The following is a 19,970-nucleotide window of genomic DNA, read 5'->3' on the forward strand; positions in this document are numbered from 1 at the left end:
TGGCCAGGCACGGTCGACGTCCCCTGCCTGTTAGCCCGTCGGGCAGCTGTCGAGCCGCGGGAGCCGGTTCGTGGGCAGGGCCGGCACGCCTCGGGCGGCCGCTGCCCCGTCGCTGACCCTCGCGCGAAGCTGCGTGCACCGAGAGGAGACATCTTCCCGGCCGGGCCTCCAGCGCCTGCCTCGGCCCGGGGCAGCCAGGCCGGCCTGGGGGCTGGGGACGGCCCGCTCACCTCTCCGTGGGGGGCGCCCCGACTCGCCGGGGGCGGGGTCACGTCCCACCCGGGCCGCCGGGGGCACCGGCGCTGCGGAAACCTGAGCGTGGCCGAGGAGCGGGGGCTTCCAGGGCCACCTACCCGGGCGCCTCCGGCCCGCGGTGGGCGCGCCGGCCGCCGCCGCCCCCGGGCCGTCGCGGAGACCAATGCCACGCCTGGTACCTGTGGACGCCCTTGTCAAGCGCCTGGAGCCCCCCCGGGGAGCCGAAACCAGGACAGACATGCTATTCCCGTTTCCTGCCCCTTCGGAGCGGCGAGGAGTGGGTGAGGCGGGGCCCGGCCGCTGCACCGAGGAGCCCCCCAAGCCGAAGGCGGACGGGCCCCGAGGCGGGGGCGCCGGGGCCTGCCTGGGGATGGCGGGCAGGTTGGCCTTGGCCCACCGGCTGGCGCGAGGGGAGGGTAGCTGGCAGGAAGGTGTTCCTTCCTTGCACCCCCTCGCCCTGGGTAGGCCCGAGTGGGGCACCCAGGTCGGGTCGGCTGGGCCCAGCGGCCTGACCCCGGGAGACCCTGCTTTGAGGCCGGCCCAGGCCGTCCGGCCCTCAGGTTGTGTGACTGTGACGGGCTCACTGGGGTAGAGGGCCATTTCATGGGAACGGGGCGCTTTTGCCCACTGCTGGGGGGATGTTGTGCTTTGTGGGGGGTCGGGGTCACCACCCTCCCAGGAGAGGTGGGGGAGGGCCGCCGGCGCAGCTGGCCAGGGAGGGGCGGGGTCACAGAGGCGAAGTGTGTCTGTGTCTGTGTTTGAGCGAGGGCGTTGGGGAGGGGACGGTGCGCGCGGAGGAGGATCCGTGGCCTGCGCGCAGGCGCGAGCAGCGGGCCGGGCCCGAGCCCAGGAAGGAGGCCGGCGGGGAGCGGGGGCGGTGGGCCTGCGGGAGGGCCGGCAGCCTGACGCGAGGGGGGGCGGGGAGCCGCGTCGGCGTCGCGGGGCGCGGGCGTTTAGAGGCCGACGCATCCGCGCGTGCGCGCGCCGGCGGAGTGTCCGCGTTAAGGAGAGTGACGCGTGCGCGTTCACGTGCGGCCGGGAGAGTGGTAAGAAGCGTAGGGAGCCTTAAAGGGGAGTGGGGGGTGGAGAGGAGAGCCGGAGGAGGGGTGGGGAGGCGGCGCCTGCGCAGTGCGCCGCGGAGGAGCTGTGTGTATGTGAGAGTCTGACGGGTTCAAAATGGCGGCGGCTGCTTCGGCGGCTCCTCCTGTGTGAGGGAAACAACACCCCTCCCCGGCAGCGGCGGCGGCGGCGGCGGCTGCAGCTAGCAGAGCACCTTCCCAGCGGCTGGGCCTGTCGCCGCTCTGTCTATCCTGGGCAGGGGGCGCCCCGGGAGGAGGGGCAACGCCAGGGGGCCCATCCCCCGGAATCCCTCCTCTGCGACTGGGGAGTAGCCGGGGGCTCGTCCCGCAGCGCGGAGCCCGGGCTGAAGGGAAGACGCGAGGGGAGCCCGGGCCCCTAGCCCGGCACGCCGCGCCGCTCCCGCCCTCTCCGCCCCCCGGGGCCGGGGCCCGCGTTCCGGGGGGTCGGGGCGGCGCGGGGAGTCTCGGGCCGGCCGGTCTCAGCTGATCGGCCGCCGCTCCCTGGCTCCAGAGGCTGCCGGGCAGCTGAGGGCACAGCGAGGAGGACGCTCCCCGCAGCCAGGGCTGGCCCGGGGCTCGGGCTCAGGCTGCTGACCGCTGGCCCGGGGAAGGCGGGGGCGCCCCGGGCTCGGCGCCGAGGGGTCGCGCTCCCCTCTCCTGACGCCTCCGACTCCCGGTCTCCAAAACCAGAAGAGGAGGTTTGATTCAGCAACTGTTTTCTCTCTTTTCCGGGTCGCTCTGACCCTCTCTGGATACTGGGTTGATCCACGGAAAAAACCGAAGACGACGTTTGGGATTTAATTTTTCCTCTCAGTTTTTGGAATCTTTTACTTCTCACTTGGACAAGAACTCACGAGCAAAATCCCCGGTGAGATTCCCCCTCCTACCCGCCCCCCCTTTGGAAGTTTGGTTCACTGTGTTTTCTAAAGACTTAATGTAAAGTTTCTATTTCTTTTTCCGATGGGGGAACCATTGAAATGCCTTTCCCAGGGGAAGCCCGGCGCGATTTGCCCTTTTTTCTCTCTGGCCCTGGCTGCTCTTAAGCCCGGGCGGTCCTCGCCCAGGGGGTGCAAACGCGGTTTCCCTCCCGAATTGGGGCGAGGGCTTCCTCCAGGAGGGCTGTGCGGGGAACTGTTCTTGCAAACTGTGTCATCAGGTCCTCTGGTCTCGTAGCAGTTTTGAAAGGATGCTATTAATGTGGCCGTAATGTAGTGACAAAAAGGGAAAAAAAATCTGCATTTCCTATGGAAGCCATTATTCATGGAAATATTTAGAAAAATGAAAAACCCTTTTTGGTATTGTGGATCGCCCGTCGCGCAAACCTGTCTATTTAAATTTTAGAAAGGATGTATTTTATACCTATAGGTAGAATCGTTTATTTCTACTACTTTATCCAGAAGAATCGGATAAGATTTTTGTTTCTGATTTGCAACTCTTGAATTTGTTTCAGAGTTGTACACATCTTGGGTTGGGGTGGAGGGTTGGTTTGGGAATGAAAAGAGTGGGGGAGTGTAGGAAGGCAGGCCACGTTTATCGCCTACTAAAGGGGTATGGGAAATTGTTTTGGAGTCTTTTTTCAAATCCTAATTTCTTGTCCTCTTTTTATATAGTTAGTCTGTCCTTTCCTTTAGTTTCTAATTACCAGTGAGAGAGAACTAATTTGGTTAGGATCTGGGTTAGTTCAGTGCCTGCTTCACCTGGTCAGCTCTCTAGAGATACTGAAGTTCTGTGCCCCCCCACCCCCCTTTTTTTCTTTCTCTAATGCTGCCATGAAGTGGAGCTTGCTAATTGTATCCTGTGGGGAGAAACAAGTGGTATGGCGGGTCCACAGGGAACTGAAACCAACATCTCCTTTTGCCGAGGCCTGGGACAGTTGTAACGTGGTTAATGTTGATCATGACATGGAACCACTTGCCCAAGAGCAGAGAGGTCCCAAACTGATGAAGAAGAACCAGATTTCTCAGACAGCCTTAAACTTACACATATCTTAAATAGTTCTTTCCGTGAAAAGAAAGCTTGAGTTTGAGTTCTCATCTCTGCCCATATCATTATCCTTTAGTGTTGCAATCTGGTTCCTAAGGAGGAAGAGGAAGGCAGCCCTGGAGTGGTTTCTTTACAGTAATTTCAACAGAAGAGTGAGAGATGGAACCCGAAGAAGAAAGGATTCGTTACAGCCAGAGATTGGTTAGTATTTTCTTGTTATTTTTTTTTTTTTTTCCGGTTTTGAAGCAGAATAACTATTTTGTCTCCATTTGTGAACATACTGTGATTAAAACTTTTCAGGTGGCTTTTCTGTGAGCCAGAGGAGGAAGGAAGGTATATTCATATCTCATTTGGGTTTTAGGCCAAGTTGACAGAGTTTTAATATTCATCCTGTTTGGAAATGGACTTATATCTAGCCTTTAACTTCTGTAGAAACCATTGCAAGTCAACGGATTTTGTGGATTACAACGTGACAAGGATTCCAAATTTTTCGATGTTATCATTGTAAATCTGATTAAGTTAGATTAGAATGTAAATTTCAGGCAAAACGGTTTGTGGAAGGATAGTTCTATGTTATTTTTTTTTGGATTATGGTGTGCCAGGATTTGTGGTTTTGAGCTGGGTAGTAGAACTGTGGAGTCTTTTTTTAAAAGTCAAATTAATACTTGGATAGGTTTGGAGGGTTGGGGGGGTTGATTGAGAAAAGGTAAAATACGGGATGCTGATGAAGTTCTGTAGTTTGTATTTTGGGAGGGATGTATGATATCTTGTTAAAAGAAATTTTTACTTAGTAATGATTTGGAGGGAATTAGCTCATATGTATATATGAATACTTGTTCTTTTAGGCCCTACTTTCCTCTCATGGTTTTCCTATTGGAGTTTAAGAATTTGATTTTGTTTCCTTAGGCAAAGAGAGCTTTATTAATATTCTCATCATATATTTATTTCAGAAATTTGAATTTGTGTTTGAATAGTGGGGTCTGAGGAAAGCCACAGAATTTGTATGTATTACGTGAAAATTGGTGAACTGAAAGACCTGTGTTTCCCCAAAAGTAAGACCGGGTCTTATATTAAGTTTTGCTCCAAAAGATGCATTAAGGCTTATGTTCAAGGGGTGTCCTGAAAAATTATGGTAGGGCTTATTTTCCGGTTAGGTCTTATTTTCGGGGAAACACAGTAAAAGATCACTAAAGGAATTTATGGTGGTTTTATTTGGCTCTGTTTTAGACTGAGTTTGGAGGTAAGAAGAGTGATTCTTTAATCTATTTTCTGATGACCTCCAGTCTTTTTGAGAAAAGGCTGGTGGTTTTTGTTTTGTTTTGTTTTTTTAAATTTGACTGTTGAAAAGGTGTGGAGTATATTGGCAAGTATATCGGCAGGCATATGTTCTGGCAAGCCTTATTTCAGAGATTGGCCTCTTGTCTTCCTAGCTGTGTGGTGAGATTGTAATTCTTATGGCTAATTTTTAGGAATAAAGTGTATGAGTAGAGGAATTTTGTACATTTAAGATTTATTTTTGTTTTGCCCTTTCTTGAATTAAACTTTTCTTTGGGAAAAGAAAAGAAAGAGGATGCTTTCCCTGTCAAGCTTGTAGAATTGTTGAGCTGTTACATAAATATCTGAGGCATCTTGGGATCCAGTCTTTCAAAAGAAGAGCCTTTCAGCAAGCAAAAGTTCTCACATTTTTTAACAAGTTTGGGAGGTTGTGGTAGGGGATCCAAGGACTCTGATTTTTGTCCTGGTGAGATTTTTGTTGTTGTTAATTAAAGTGATTGCTACCTGTTGCACGCATTAACCCTTATCTAACCTGTTTTTTTCTCTTGATTCATGTACAGTTGTAGCCATGTTGTGGAAGAAGGTACATCAAACATTTTGGGGGATCTTTTTTACTTAGAATTTTGGACAGTAATCTTGAAGTTTAGGAGACTGATGTCTCTTTTCCTTTCTAAGATTACAAGACAAAATCATATCTGAAGTATAAACCCCTTCCATAACATAACTTTTGATAGGAGAGCATATTGGAGGCTTATTTATGTGGCAGTCAGCCTACCAAACTTTTAATGTCTCTGGTGACTGCTCATGTTACAGAATTCTTTACTGATTAAGTTAGATCTTATTTGATGAATTTAAACACTAGCACAAAGGCATAAAGGCTAATCTATACAGTAGTTTATACATATTTTAACAGTCTTTAAAGTAGGTCAGAGTATAGAACTTACTTTTGTTTTCCAGTTACTGGCCATGGGAGGAACATAAAGTTTGAAAGACAAAATGACAGGTTTACTAATTTGGCTTAGTGATTAAAGTTTATGTTGGTGTCATACAGTATATATTTGTCAAATTGAATTGAATCACCTAGTCCATTGTTTAGTGTTATTGACTATTACTTCCATGTTGTTTTGGGGGACAGAATCTAAATGATCATCCCTCTGTGACATACCTTCAAAATAGCCTCTTGGGAGAGAAAACATAGTACCAGTATTAAAAGTCTTGAGTCCAAACTCATTTATTAACGAGAATGACTTTGTATCCAGAACCCTTTGCCTATCTTTAAAAAAAAAGTTGTATTCTTGATTAACAAGAATATTATTCATGATTGAATAGATCCTTTAAATGCTTTTTAATGACATAGCTATTTCAAGTGTACAGGCTGGATTTGGTAAATTTTGATAATGTTTATACCATCTTTGTGACAAGTCAGTTAAAAAAAGTCAAAAATAGATAATTTTAAAAAATTGGCTTGTATTTTGCCAAACTATTATGTACCTATTACATGTGGAAGAGAATTATACCTTTGAAGATGGTGTGTATGTGTAGATTTGGGGCATAAACTCTACTTTCTAGAAAACTTACTTTGCAGTGTAGAAAATGACAAGGGAGGGTAAACAATGTTTGGCTTTTTTTAAGCAAGACAGATTTTTTTGTGTGGAAATGGTTAGTAGTTTTAGTGTATAGATTCCTAGCTTGAAGCCAGATACATCTTCAAGTCAAATTGATGTACCTGAGGAAAGAGACAGACGCTTTAGTTTTGGTGATGGGTGGATATTTGGTTGTCCTGAGGTAAATATTTTTATATTTTGATAAATTTAGATGTAGGACCTTACTGAAAAACATTGACAGGTACTGAGATGGAACTTTTTTTTCTTCATTTGGTTTCAGAAGCCAAAGTATTGAAGAAGTTTTAAATGTTTGTCAACGTCCATTTATATTTAAGTATTCATTTATAGGGAATGTTCAGCATAATATCTCATTGTTTCTTAATCTAAAATGTTAGTTAAGTCCTTAGCAATTATAATTGATAATCTTTTAGGTTTCTGAAGTCACACCAATTCTGAGTAATCCTTATTGCATAGAAAATCAAGGGCAAAATAATGTGTGTTTAAAGTAAATGCTTACGATTTCTATGTATGATCTTTAGTTTTAACCTGGGACTTTTTCATTTTTATTGGAAAAGATGGCCTTCGTTATATTGGATTATAATATCTGCCCCTGCCAAAAATTCACTAGCCCCTGCCAAAGGCAACTGTAGAAACAAATTGTCGAAACACCTAAATCAGTGTAAGAAAGTGGAGACAATATACTTGAGGATAAAAGAAGTTATGTAACCTGAATATTTTTTCCTCTCGAATTCACCTAAGCCTAGTGGTGTTATCTAAAGGGGGAGATGATTTACTTGAGAATTCACTTTGCTTGTCAATCTTGATGATGAGATTTTTCTAAAGGATGTTATTACACCATCAAATGTTCAGTCCTATTAATGTATTTTACATATGACTCTCTGAAATAGCTAAATCATTTATCTGTTGCAAGAAACGAGTCATTGAAGTCATGATGATATTCTCACCTTTCTTTGGGTTACCCTTGAAATTATGTCTCCAGATTTCAGCAGCAAGTACCAGATCGTCCCTTTTACAAACAGTCCCACTTTGAATGACCCCACTCTAAGGTCCTTTGACCAGGAATGGTCTAGGCAAAATACAATCCTAATTTTAAGCCATTATTTCCCTAGCATGAAAGGGTCATATTAACAACCAGAAAAAATTATAGATGGTCGAAATTGTTGAATTCGCTTACTTATAATTATTTCATTAGACTTAACCTTCAGTCAGTGTTTGTGGAGGAGTACCTTGTTCTGAGCGTGTCAACCTCCTTCCTGATGATGTAGGAAAAACTTGTTGCCCGTCTTTGGGTGATTCAAAATGCGGATAATGAGGGAGCTAATTCTTCTTATGCATCAGTCTTCCACAATAAGCTGTATTTTGGGGACCAGAGTAAGGACTATATTTAAGCCCTATCACTTTCTCGTTTTATTTTGCTGGTAATCACTACCTACCATGCTTAAGTTTATTTGTTTGTACATAATCTCTCCATTCGAGTGTAAGCTTCTTGAGAGTTGGGATTTCATTTTTGTTTATTTTATATATATATATATATATATATATATACACACACACATATGTATATAAACATATATATGTATGTATGTGTATATATATATATCTCGGATGCTTTGAATGGTGCCTGACACGTAGAAAGTGTTCAATAAGTAGCCTAAAAAAAAAAAGAGAAAGTACTCAGTGTACAACGTAGAAAGTTTATATTGTTGTATGCCTCGATAAATACTTTTCTTTGCTACCAGTTTTCGCGAGTGCCAAGAATAGGCCACGAGAATGGAGGAGAGTTTGGTGCATAGGGATGAGCAAAATATCTGGGTATTGGGTCTTGCAGTGTCCGTAAAAACCAGAGGGTCTAAGCTATAATAGGTAAAAACTTAACGCTTAGCACACATGCTAGATGAACACATTTGTAGTATTTGGGGCATTAGAACAAATTAAATATCAAGTTAACTTGAAAAGCTCTGTCTGAATTTAAGTTCTCCTGCCACTAATCCAGTCTTAAACCCTCTATGTCACGATTTTTGCTGACTGTTAGACAGCCTTAAAGTTATGAAGCTGCAAGTGATGGTGTTTGTGTTACTCTCAAGTATTGGTTTTGGCCAGTAAGTCGGGATTGATACATTTACTGTCTACCATTCTGAGGGACATCTATTCTTTATTTAAAAAAATATTTTTTCCTTGGGAAATGGATATCTTTAATCAGGTTTCCTTAATTTGCTCTGTCTCATTTTTGGGGTAATGTATTAATATTTTTGCATTGTGCTTTCACATCAACAGAGGTTAAAATTCAATAAACATTTATAATGGGCCAAGTACTAGGCTAGGTTCTTTCATGTACGTTACCTTATTTAACCCTCAAAAACAACCCTGTAAGGTAGATGGTATAGTTTTAAACCTTAATTCTTTTAAATTATGGAAACGGAGGCTTAGGAAGGGGCCCTGATGTGCCCAAGATCACAGAGTTGGTAAGGAGTGGAACTAGACCTTGAACCTCGTGTTTCTTCTTTCACACTGTACCTCATCTCTCTTGTGATACCTGCGTTTGTTGTAGGAAGTTGTGGACTGAGTACTTTCTCTTTCTTTGAGGCTGCTTTAAAAATTTCTTCCCAAATAGATGCTTGCTTAGCATCCTAAATGAGATAGCTATACATATTTAACAACCAGTATTTAATCATGCTTTTAAAAAATGAGCACATTTTTTTGGTGGACTTTGAATTTAGTGCACTTCATCTATTAAAACAGCAATATTTATGTAGTTTGTATATATGTCAGGCCTTTTATTTAGGTATGTCACTCATATCATTGTTTTCTGTTTTAAATTTTAGGTTCTTGGGGGTTTTCTCTATCTGTGAGTACTTGGTAAAAACTTAAACCATAAAGATAAAAGGCAGCAGATAGTGACCAAACGTGGTTTTGGCAAATACAGTGGTGAAGGCCTCCTTCAGGTAGGTAGAGAGGAGGAGGAGGGAAGAGGGTGGCCTTACTGTGGAGTGGGCAGCCTAGAAGGCCGGTCCTGAAGACATCCATTAGATGAGTAGGACTAACGTAGATTTGTTTTGGGAGGCACTGTTGGTAAAGTTTCATTTTAAACAATTCTGAAAGCCAGGTATGGAAAACAGAGAACCATAAGTTGTGGTGTATTTTTAATACAACAGTAATTTGATCAAAGTGGTGTTCTAGGAGTAATATTTTTGCAGTTTTAGGTCAGAGAGGTGTCTGGAAGAATACAGAGATTGGTTACCTCTTAAGGTAATAGGTACCTGAACTCTAGGGCAGTGGTTCTTGAAGTGTGGTCTTCTCACCAGCAGCATAAGCATTATCTGGGTTTCTGGGAACATGTTAGTAATGCAAAATTTTGGGTGCTGCCCCAGACTTACTGAATCAGAAACTCGGGGGTTGCGGCCCGGCAGTATGTGTTTCAACAAGCCAGGTGATTCTGCTGCATGCAACAGTTTGAGACCACTGCTCTGGGGTATAAATAGAAATGGAAAGGAAGGCACAGAAGCAAGACATGCTGGCAGTGAAGGACTGCCAGAACTTGGTGACTGATGGATAGCAGCGTGTTGTGATGGAAAAGGGTGCTTGATTAGGGATCAGGAGCCCTGAGTACTAGTGTCCACTCTGTCACCAGCTGTGGTTTTGAACAAGAGAACTGACCTGTCATTGAGGGAGTTGCACTAAGTGATTTCTGAAGATTTTGGAGATAAAGGCAAATGAAGAATTGAGGTGGGATTAAGTCTGGGTTACCAGGAAGATCAGAGGGAAGGATTTTTGAAAGGGAGAGGAGAGAACATAGGTGGATGTTTGAGACAGTTGAAATAGGTTTGTTTAAAGCACAGGTTCTCAACTGGGGGGGATTTTCAAGCAGGGATTGTTGGGCAACATCTGGAGACATTTTTGATTGTCAGACTAGGGGCACTGCTGGTATTTTAGTGGCTAGAGGCTAGGGGTGCCGCTAAGACATTCTAAACACACACATCAGCCCCCCACAACAAAGAATTATCGGGTTCAAAATGTCAGTAGTGTAAGATTGAAAACCCTAACCACTAGATAGGTTCTATCTATGTTTCCATCCTGGTTATCTGCTATTCATCTTAGAATTTTAAGTCTAACACACAACGGGTCAAAAGCACTCTCAGGTTGTTTCTCCTGGGGCTTTGCCCAAAGTAAGTAAGCATGAAGCTTTTTTTTTTGGGAATTTTCACAAAGCTAACTTCATGGTCATGGCAAATCCTCAGTCCGTTTGCAGATTTCTTTATTATTCCTCTTATCCTAAGAACAATTTATTTGGATAACCAGAGTAAGTATTCACTGTCTTGAGATCAGTAATTAAGTCATAACAAGAAATTTCGTTTTGATATTCTCTTTGAAGGATAGAAAAATGAGATAAAAGCTGCAGTGTTGATGTGAATAAATACTATGAATTGTCTTATAGCTGGGTACCCCTTGACCATTTCTGAGAGTCAACCTCATGAGTTGGTTGTAGCCCGCAGGGTGAATGCAAGGTAGCCCGAATGTTAATCATTTCTTTATATTCCTGGGTCATAGAGCAGTAATCTGGTCAGCCCAACTCTTGTTTCTGACACTGACCTCAAGAGAATGTAGATGTGTAAGTCCAGTGATCATTTTATGGACTTTTATAGTTTCCAAAGTACTTCTGTGTTTCTGGTGTCTTTTGATCATCTTCATTTTTTTTTTTCAGTTTCAGGTGTGCAAAACAATGTAATAGTTACACATTTACACTCCTCATGAAGTGATAACCCCCCTCCCCCAATCTACTACCCCTCTGACATTGTATATAGCTGTTACAATGCCATTGACTCTATTCCCTACGGTTTATGCTCCACATCCTGTGACTATATATATATATATATATATATATATATATATATATATATATGTATATATATATATATCTTTTGAGCATCGCAATTCTAGGGGTTGCTGGAACTCGAGGGTGGTGCTACCATGTAGCGCATTTCCAGAAGATGCCACTCACATATCTTAATCTATGTGAAAGATGCCCCTGGAGTTGTGCAGTGTACAAAAATAATGGTGACCCTTTTGGGGTGAATAAGATAAAGGAAAAGACATCATGTATATTTGAAATGGGGGAAAACCCAAGCTGATGGATAATAGTACACATTGAGTGGATACTATGTGCTTGGTGCTGGCACTTTATATTCACTAATTCTCAACACCCTTTTAAGGTAGGTTCTAATTCCTGGTTTGGAAACTGAGACATAGTGCAGTTAAGTAACTTGTCTGAGGTTATCCAGTTCAGCTCGTAGGGAAAGAGCCAGGATTCAAAGTGGGCAGCCTGGCTGTCAAGCCTACTAAGCCGTACTGCCTCTTCTCTGACTTTGCTGGAGCACAGTTTGTCAGTGTTTTGCTGATGAGTTGGGGGTGTTCCCCAGGTCATCTTTTCTCATTCAGGAGATTCGTTCACTTAAATGTGTGTTGAATGCTTGTGTTGTGCCAGGCAGTTTACTTGGGCCTTGCTTTTCTAAAACTTGCAAATACTGTACTGCGGTTTCAGATGTGCTAAATACTTTGAAGAAGTTAAGAGGGTGATGAATGATGAGATGGTTGTGTGGTGGGAATCACTTCTTGAGATTGCATGATCAGTAGAGACTTCCTTTGAAGATGGCATTTTATAAATGAGACCTGAGTAATGAGCCAATTTTGTGAAGTTCAAGGACTTAGGGGACCAGATCTGGGTCAGGAGAGTTCTGGGTAGAGGGACCAGTTAATGCAAAGCCCTGTGGCAGGAATGAGAAAATACTGTGGGCACTTCACCATGTGTCAGACACCTGTAAGGCTCTTGGGGATACAGTGATGAGCAAGACAGGCATGGTCCCTTGGTCATGAAGCTTACAGTATGGTGGGGAAGTCAGACATTAAATACTGACACTAGTAATGTTAATTATAGTTACGCAAAGGATTACAGAAGTAAATAGAGGTTGCAATGACAGTGTATAATAGGGTCACCTAATCTACACTTCAGGAGTGGGAGGAAGCATCAGGGAACACATTTCCTGAGAAAGCCTTTAAAGGTGGGACCTGAAGAGTAAGAGGTAACCAGCTGAAAAAGAGAAGTGACTAACATGTGCCAAAACCCTGAGGTTGGAAGGAATCTGACGTGCTTGAGGAACCTGCCAACCAAACAAAACTAAAAGTCCAGGTCACTGGAGAGAAGTGAGGAGAGGAGAGCGTCTAAAGTCTTGACAAGGTGGGTAGGGGTCGGGTCGAGTACGGTTTTATCCTGAAGGCAGTGGGAAGGCAGAAGAAGTTCAGCAGAGGAGTAATATGCTTAGACTACTATCAGTGGCTACAGTTACAGAGAAGGGATCAGGGAGAGAGGCAGGATGGCTTTGGTGAGACCAACGAGGAGGCTACTGCAGAGTTTCAGGTAAGATAGGAGGGGGGATGATTGAGTGCTGACAGGTTTTGAGAAATATGTGGGAAACAGAATCATAGGACTTTGGTTCATTGAATGTGTGGAGGGTGAGGTTAAGACATGTAAGCACGACTCCCAAGTTGTTCTCGTGTGGGTGGCTTGGGTGTCCTTTTATTGAGATCGTGCACACTGAAGGAAGAGCAGGTTTGGAGGTTGAGGGAAATAGCATAAGTTCGGTTTTGAGAAAGTTGGGACAGGTTGGATGTGAGCGGCCTGTAGAACTGCTGAGTGGATAACTGGTTCTGGGCTTCAGCAAGGGCTCGTTGGCATGTAGGTGGGTCTCAGTGGCAGACGTGTGGTAGCTGAAAGGAGGTGGACCGAGTGCCTTACAAGGGGAAAGGGAAGGAGCAGCCCAAGAGGCCTGAGGAAAATCAAGAGAGTAGTTGTGTCTTAGAAGCCAGGGGACTGTGGTACTCACTGTTTATCAGGCACTGTTCTAAGCATTCGTGTATTTTTACTCATTTAATGCTCATAACTCGATGAAGTGGGTACTTTTAGTATTTCTAGGTTATAGATCAGGAAAACGACACAAGAAGGGACTGTGCGAGTGTGTATAATGTGCCCAGGCCAACCGGCTAGTAGCTGGAGAAGTTGGTATTTGCACCTAGGTTTGTGTGGCTCCAGTTTGTGTTCTTAAGCATCGCTTTATACTTACGATAATGTTTCAAAGAGGAGGGAGTGCTCAGCAGAGGCTGCATGTACAGGAGACTGAGAGTCCACTGCATTTGGCAACATAGAGGATGGTGGTGACTTTAAACAGGAGTTTCCATGGCATTTGGGGCAGAAGACATTCTTCAAAATAAATGTGAAATTAGAAAGATAGTGAATGGAGAAGTTTGGCGAAGTTGGACTGTGGAGAGAGAAGGGATGCGAGTCGTAATTAAAGTGCAGGATCCAGAGAAGGTTCTCTTGGGTTTTTGTTCATGTTTGTTTTAAGATGGAAGAGACTGCTACATTTTTTTGGTTAATGGCGTTATTATTACTCCTTCCTCTGTTGTCCTCCATATTGAATCAGTTGCTCACACCTGCTGGATTTTGATACTCATCTGTCTTGTGTTCCCACTACTGCTCTTAGTTCTGACTCTTAGTCTAGACTATTATAGTAGCCTCCTTCTTAGATTCCCCCCCCTCCGGCATCTTTTCCATTTTTTCGCATTTTTTTTGCTGCCAACATTCTGATCATGTTCCCATCCTCTGTGATATTCCCACTCTATGTAAAGTCACTGGTATGGGATGGGCACTGGACTTTAGTGCATGAGACCTGGCTTTGAATTTCAGTTTATAATCTGTAATCTAGGGCAAGTTACTTAACCTTGATGAACTTTAAGTTTTTCATGTGTGGAGTAGTGAAAATAAAACTTACCTTTTGGAAATCGTTTGTAAGCGCTTGGTGAAGTGTAAGGTTTTACCATGGTAGGCACAAACTCCTTAGTTTCGTGTTCAGGTCCCATTTGAGTGTTACAGTTTTATTATCTACTCTTAACCTGTATGTGTTCCAGCTAAACCAAGCTACCTGCTTGCTTTTTCCACACACGTGTGATAGGCCGTCTCCTGTACCTACCCTGCTTCTCGTCCTCTGAAGCCCCTTTACATCATTGTTTTCCCAATCTCGCGTACGAAAGGAAACCTTTCCTGAATCCTCATAATTTTTTTCTCCCTACCTATAACTGGATGCAAGATCGAAAGTTTAACTGTCTAGATTATATGCTCCTTGAGGGCAAGTTACAACTTCCCTGGCACACACATAGCCAGTACCATGTACGTCACTGAGACTCTAACATTGCTGCTTGGTTAACTTTGTCAGGAAGGCAAAGCAGAATGTAATAAAATTACTTCATTCGGTGGTGAAGTGCTGACAGTTATTAGGAGGGTGGTGGTCAGAACGCAGTCAAAGAGAAGGGAAGCCAAGGAACAAGGATTGGCCATGTCTGATCGCCGCTCTTGTTTTGGTCCTAAGAGAAAGGAGAAAGAAACTGTGTGCTGGAGACCGTCCCCTTACCCTTGCTCTTACCCTGTGCTCAACAGGCTGCTGGGATTCGTTTGGTTCCCCTGTTCCTTGATCCTGGGAAGTGGGTTCCTTGGATAATGGGCGTAAGTGTTCAGAGTCAGTGCTAGACATCGGGGGACGTTAACTGATAGTCCTCCTACCTCGTACACTTGAGTACTAGCCTACCACGATTTCGCCTTTGAACTTGAAAGGAGACGAAAATATCTACTTAGGACTCATAGTACCTACAAACGCTCTTATGTGCAAAGGTTTGAAAGCGTGTGTGGAAGGCTGAGGTACCCTCTTCATACCTTAGCTCAGACCCTTTCACAGAGGAGCATTTTTTTGACTAGGTCAGATCTTCCTGTTTGTTGTAAGTTCTCATAGTATATAATACCTCTTATGCATAGCACTTATCGAAATTGCTGCTTTCTATTTACTTGGATTATTATTTAATTGTGTTTCTCTTTTAGAGTGTACGCATCACCAAAGGCTGCTAAGTGCCTTTTCTCACCATTTTATCCCCATGCCTGGTACAGTGCCTGGTCCACAGTAGGTGCTGGGTGGATTTTTTTCTGTGAATGTGCATATCTAAAATGCTCTCCATCCCACTCCATTCTGTCTTCTTGGTAAGCTGGTAGTAATTCTCCTCAAAGGTCCCCAGATGTTGTTCTCTTGAGTTGTCCTCAGTTACGTTCCCAAGGCACTTAACGTGCATGTCTTCTGTGGAACCAATCGCTTCCTGTTGTAATTATTTGATCATGAGTCTCTTTTCACCTAGTTGGAGTGGACTTGTTTAAGGCAAGGACCATGCCTTATTCAGGTGCTCAAGAAATGTCTGTTGAATCTAACAAAAATGTGTTGTGTACTTTCTAAAAATGCGTAAAATCTATATAACATAATAACTGAACTCTAACAATGGAAAGAACCTTAGACTGGTAATCAGGAAGCCTGTTAGTTAGTTATTAAGCTCTATTTTATTCACCTGCAAATTCCTTCTCAGTGCTAATAGTTCAAACCAGTTGTTTTCAAAGTGTGACCCTGAGTACATCATCTGGGAAGTTGTTAGAAATGCAGATTCTCAGGTCCTGCCCTAAAGTTACGGAATAAGAAATCCTGGAAGTGAGACCCAGCAATGTATTTCAGTAAGCCCATCACGTGATTCCAATAGACGGTAAATTTGAGAACCACTGGAGGAATTATTTTAGTAGTTTGTTTTTCTGTGTGTTCAAAAAAAAATTACCGTTAGCTATTTTAATTTAAACATCATAGCTTAAGATTATTTTTAAAAATTTTCTTCATATGTGTTTCCTACTATTTGAATTTGCGGACGTTTTTCTAAACTACTGATAGCTGTATAGGCAAAGGTATCTTTGAGTCAGAGGCGGCATTCAGTACTTGAAGACTGCTTAATGCTGCTTGCACAAAGCAAAGTTGTGTGTGTGTGTATGTGTATCTGTGTGTGCATCTAGCACACATACATGTTTATCAGTGGAAACTTTTCCATGATGAGTAGTTAAGGGAAGGGAAAAATAAAAAGCCTTTATTAGGCAGATTTGAATGACTTGGTGTGGCAGAGTAAGTATAAAAAGTAGAGGTAGCTTTTTCGCAGTAGCAGATACACATACTGACTTGCTATTCCAAAGAGCTTTCATAGCAAGATACTTGCTTCCGTGTCACCTGTGACAGGTTATTGTTGCGGACTGAAGTGCTGATAATTGGTATTCATCTACTTCCTGTAGGGGGAGTTGCACACTTTACTGATGGGAACCATAGCATATCTCAGAGGCATATTTTGTGCTAAGTGCTTTGTATGTGGCCCACTTCCGTCGTCGTTTTGCCTTAATACTTTGAGTTTAAATTTACTGTCTGTTAAATAAAGGGAACTTTTTGGAAATAGAATTCCTAAAACTGAACTTTTAAGATATAGCGATGCTACCTGGTTGAATACTTCCAGGGTTTAGTAAATAGTATCATGTTTGCTCCGTTTACCTCTTATGCCTTCAGTTATAACCCATCTCGGACTTTCTAAATTGAAGAACCCTATTTTCTAAGTCTTTCCAGGCATGGAAGTTGCTTTTTTTCGTTTTTCTTTAATTATTATAATTACCTCTACAAATCTTTTCTACTTATGAACTATTTCTTAGTGTGGTTACCAAAACTATAAGAATTGTCCTGGGTTCAGAAGTTTTGTTCTTTTTGGTCTTTTGCTCATTTATTTATTCAGCAAACATTGTCGGGTGTACCATTGGTGTTTAATGAATATACTGGGTACATAGAAAGGAATATCTTGTACCCTGTCCTCATAGTCTGATAAGAGCCATATAAACATATAATTAATGCTGTACTGTGATAAATGAAATTTAGGACGTCCAAAGTACAGGGGCAAGAGGAAGGAGGGAGTGAATAAGGAGGAAAGAAAGTCTTCAAAGAGGAGGTATCTACTAAGTTGGATATTGGAATGTTAAATGTTGTCCAAGCAGACCAGAGGGTGAGGAAGGAAATTCCAAGCAGAGGAATCAGCATGTCCAGAGGCAAAGAAGTATGAAACTACTACAAGCTCAAAACAGCATTGCCAGTAGTGCAGTGTTACTGGAACATAAGATTGGGAGGGGATTTGAGATACAAAGTATCTGAGTCACATTAGGTTGTTTGTACCTGATGCAATCGGTAATGGGGAGACATGAGAAGAACTATAAACATGAGAGAGATTTGATCATTTTTCTGTTTTAGAAAGATGTTGTGGAGGATAGACTAGTGACGGAAGAATTGTTGAGGGGAGGAAATGAGATAGGAATTTTTTATAATAGTTTAGAAAGAAATGGTAACTAAAGCCTTGGTACCAAGAATGGAGATGGAGGAGAGACTGAGTCGAAGTATTTTCGAACAGAGTTGATGGGACTTGGCAATCCTATTAGATGTTCTTGGGGAGGAGGGTGCCTCCTGGGTTCTTGGGTTGAGTTCCTGGTTGATGGGTGGTGTCACTAATTGACAGAGAATGTCATCGTTTTATACAAAGGTAAGGATGTAATTTTTATTTATTTACATTCATCTCTATGTCTATACCATGTTTCTTGGAAAATAAGACCTAGCCGGACCATCAGCTCTAATGCGTCTTTTGGAACAAAAATGAATATAAATTAATAAGTTATTTTAATACAAGACCGGGTCTTATTTTAATATAATATTATATAACATAACATAATATAATATAAGATAATATATATAATATAAGACTGGGTCTTGTATTAAAATAACTTATTAATTTATATTCATTTTACTCCAAAAGATGCATTAGACCTGATGGTCTGGCTAGGTCTTATTTTCGGGAAAACACGGTAGTAGCATATTTAATTCACCAGTTATTTATTGAGTCTACTTGATGAAGAACCCTACCAGTGGTGCTGGGCTAATGCCCTGAGGTATCAACATAGATTTGGGTGACTTTTTTTAAATTAGGTAAAACTAGTTCAGTAACCATATATTTTAATTATTACATGGGTTACTTAGTTTTCCTCTAGGCCTTTTACCTTATGCTTGCCCAAGTCAAAGGCTAATAAAATAATACTCATTCACTTAGCTTTTTAAGTTCTTTCTCAGTTTATTCCCCTCTGTTTGGAACGATGCTCCATGTTGTTTTCTGTATCATTTATAAAAATATTAGGAACTGACCCAAACATTATGTTGTGGGGGACTCACACGTGTGGAGACATCCATTTATGTGTCTGTCCCTTATTTCTTTATTTTTTACCATTTCTTCATATGTGATACAAAATTCTTCCAGATTCTATATTTTAAAAATAAGATAGAGAAGCCTTATTAAAAGTTTTTATCATTCTAAATAAATTCTATTTCTTGAGTTTCTCCCTTTATGGAATCCATGTGGCTATTGTAACAGCACATTTGGGAAAGCCCCTGCTGATACTTGTGTCTTCCTTAGTCACATTGGATCTCTGAGGGACTCTCAGTTACCAACCATGAGCCAAGGAACTCCACTGGGTAAAAGTAGAAGAGGAATTTCTAGCACCATGGTCAAGTGTCAAATAGGTGATGGTGGTGGTTTTAGATCTGGGGAGGCATCACATCTCAGCCTTTCCTGTGTAAGAACAACCTTCTGTCTCATTTTTCATAAATTGAGTTTCCTCATCACCTGACTATGTAGCCTCAATTTGATGAAAGACTTAGTTTTAAGACCCATCTGAAAACAAACTGTTGGCTCAAATTTCTCAATCTTGTTCTAGTATAATAATCATTTGGATGACTTATGTATGCGTACTCATGTTAATCACATTCATTGGCTTCTGCTAAAGCTCTGATGAGACTAGAATGGCAAGCTGACACATGTCCATTTGAATCAAAATCTGTCTGTTCATTTCACAAGCATCTGATAGGTTCATTGCCACAGAACTTTAAAGTAGGTACCCCAGCATAGGTGTGAAATAGTCTCTATTCAGTTTCTGAAAAGAAGTTCCTTTGGGTATAATGCTTTTTTATATGCTATTAAATTCTAAAAATAGTTTATTGGCTACTTGTACTATGGGAGTAATTTAATATTAAAAAGACTCCTATTGAAATTGTAATTAAATACAGAGATAATACAAAGGACTTGAGAAAAATTCAAATAGGATTTTCCAATGTGTAAAATCTTGTTACCTTTTTCTATACTGGTCAGTCTTTTAGAATCCAATACTGATGACTCTTCCACAGTTTATTAGTGTTTTTGCTTTCTTCCCTCAACTTTGAAAGAATTGATACTTTGGATGAGTGAATGAGGAGGAAGCTTACTGGATGTTTCCCCCTCTAGTGATAAAAGTTACATAGGCTGCTTGTGAAAAATACAAGAAAGTCATTCAACCCCAAACTTAATCATCACTACCGTTTTAGCGTATCTCCTTTCATTTTTTCCCCCATGCATAAAAGTGTTTTTATGTAGTTGAGATTATGCTTGATTTACTTTAGTATCTTGCTTTCTAAATTTGTCGTAATCATTTTTCATGCCACTAAAAAGTCTAGTAAAAGTTATGCTGTGATTTCCTATAGTTTTATTTGCCCATGTCTCTGTTATCAAACATTAGGTTGTATCAATTTTGGGGGCCATTAAAAATAAAAATGCAGTGAGCTTAATTATGTGTTTGTTTCCTATGTTTCTGAGTATATTCTTATCATTCCTAGAAGTGCAGTAATTAAGGTTGTGAACATTAAAAAACTTACTATGGAAAAATTTAAACATGTACAAAGTAAACAGTAGTGTAATGAATGCCCATACACTCGTCACCAGCTGCAGCAGTCACAGCACATGAACCTGTTCT

At 42.3% G+C, this 19,970-nt stretch overlaps 1 protein-coding gene across 1 annotated transcript in view; it reads left to right on the forward strand.

The window, feature by feature from the left end:
• The first annotated feature begins 2,063 nt into the window (after window positions 1-2,063).
• The window catches only part of KDM2A (lysine demethylase 2A), a 92,868-nt gene continuing 74,961 nt past the window's right edge, over window positions 2,064-19,970 (forward strand). The window contains exons 1-2 of the mRNA XM_019737754.2: window positions 2,064-2,202; window positions 3,394-3,518. Of these exons, the coding sequence (XP_019593313.2) occupies window positions 3,477-3,518 (42 nt within the window). The 5' untranslated portion in view covers window positions 2,064-2,202; window positions 3,394-3,476. The remainder of the gene's footprint in view (window positions 2,203-3,393; window positions 3,519-19,970) is intronic.

The sequence above is a fragment of the Rhinolophus sinicus genome, linkage group LG06 (genome assembly GCF_036562045.2).
Source record: "Rhinolophus sinicus isolate RSC01 linkage group LG06, ASM3656204v1, whole genome shotgun sequence".
NCBI classification, from domain to species: domain Eukaryota; kingdom Metazoa; phylum Chordata; class Mammalia; order Chiroptera; family Rhinolophidae; genus Rhinolophus; species Rhinolophus sinicus.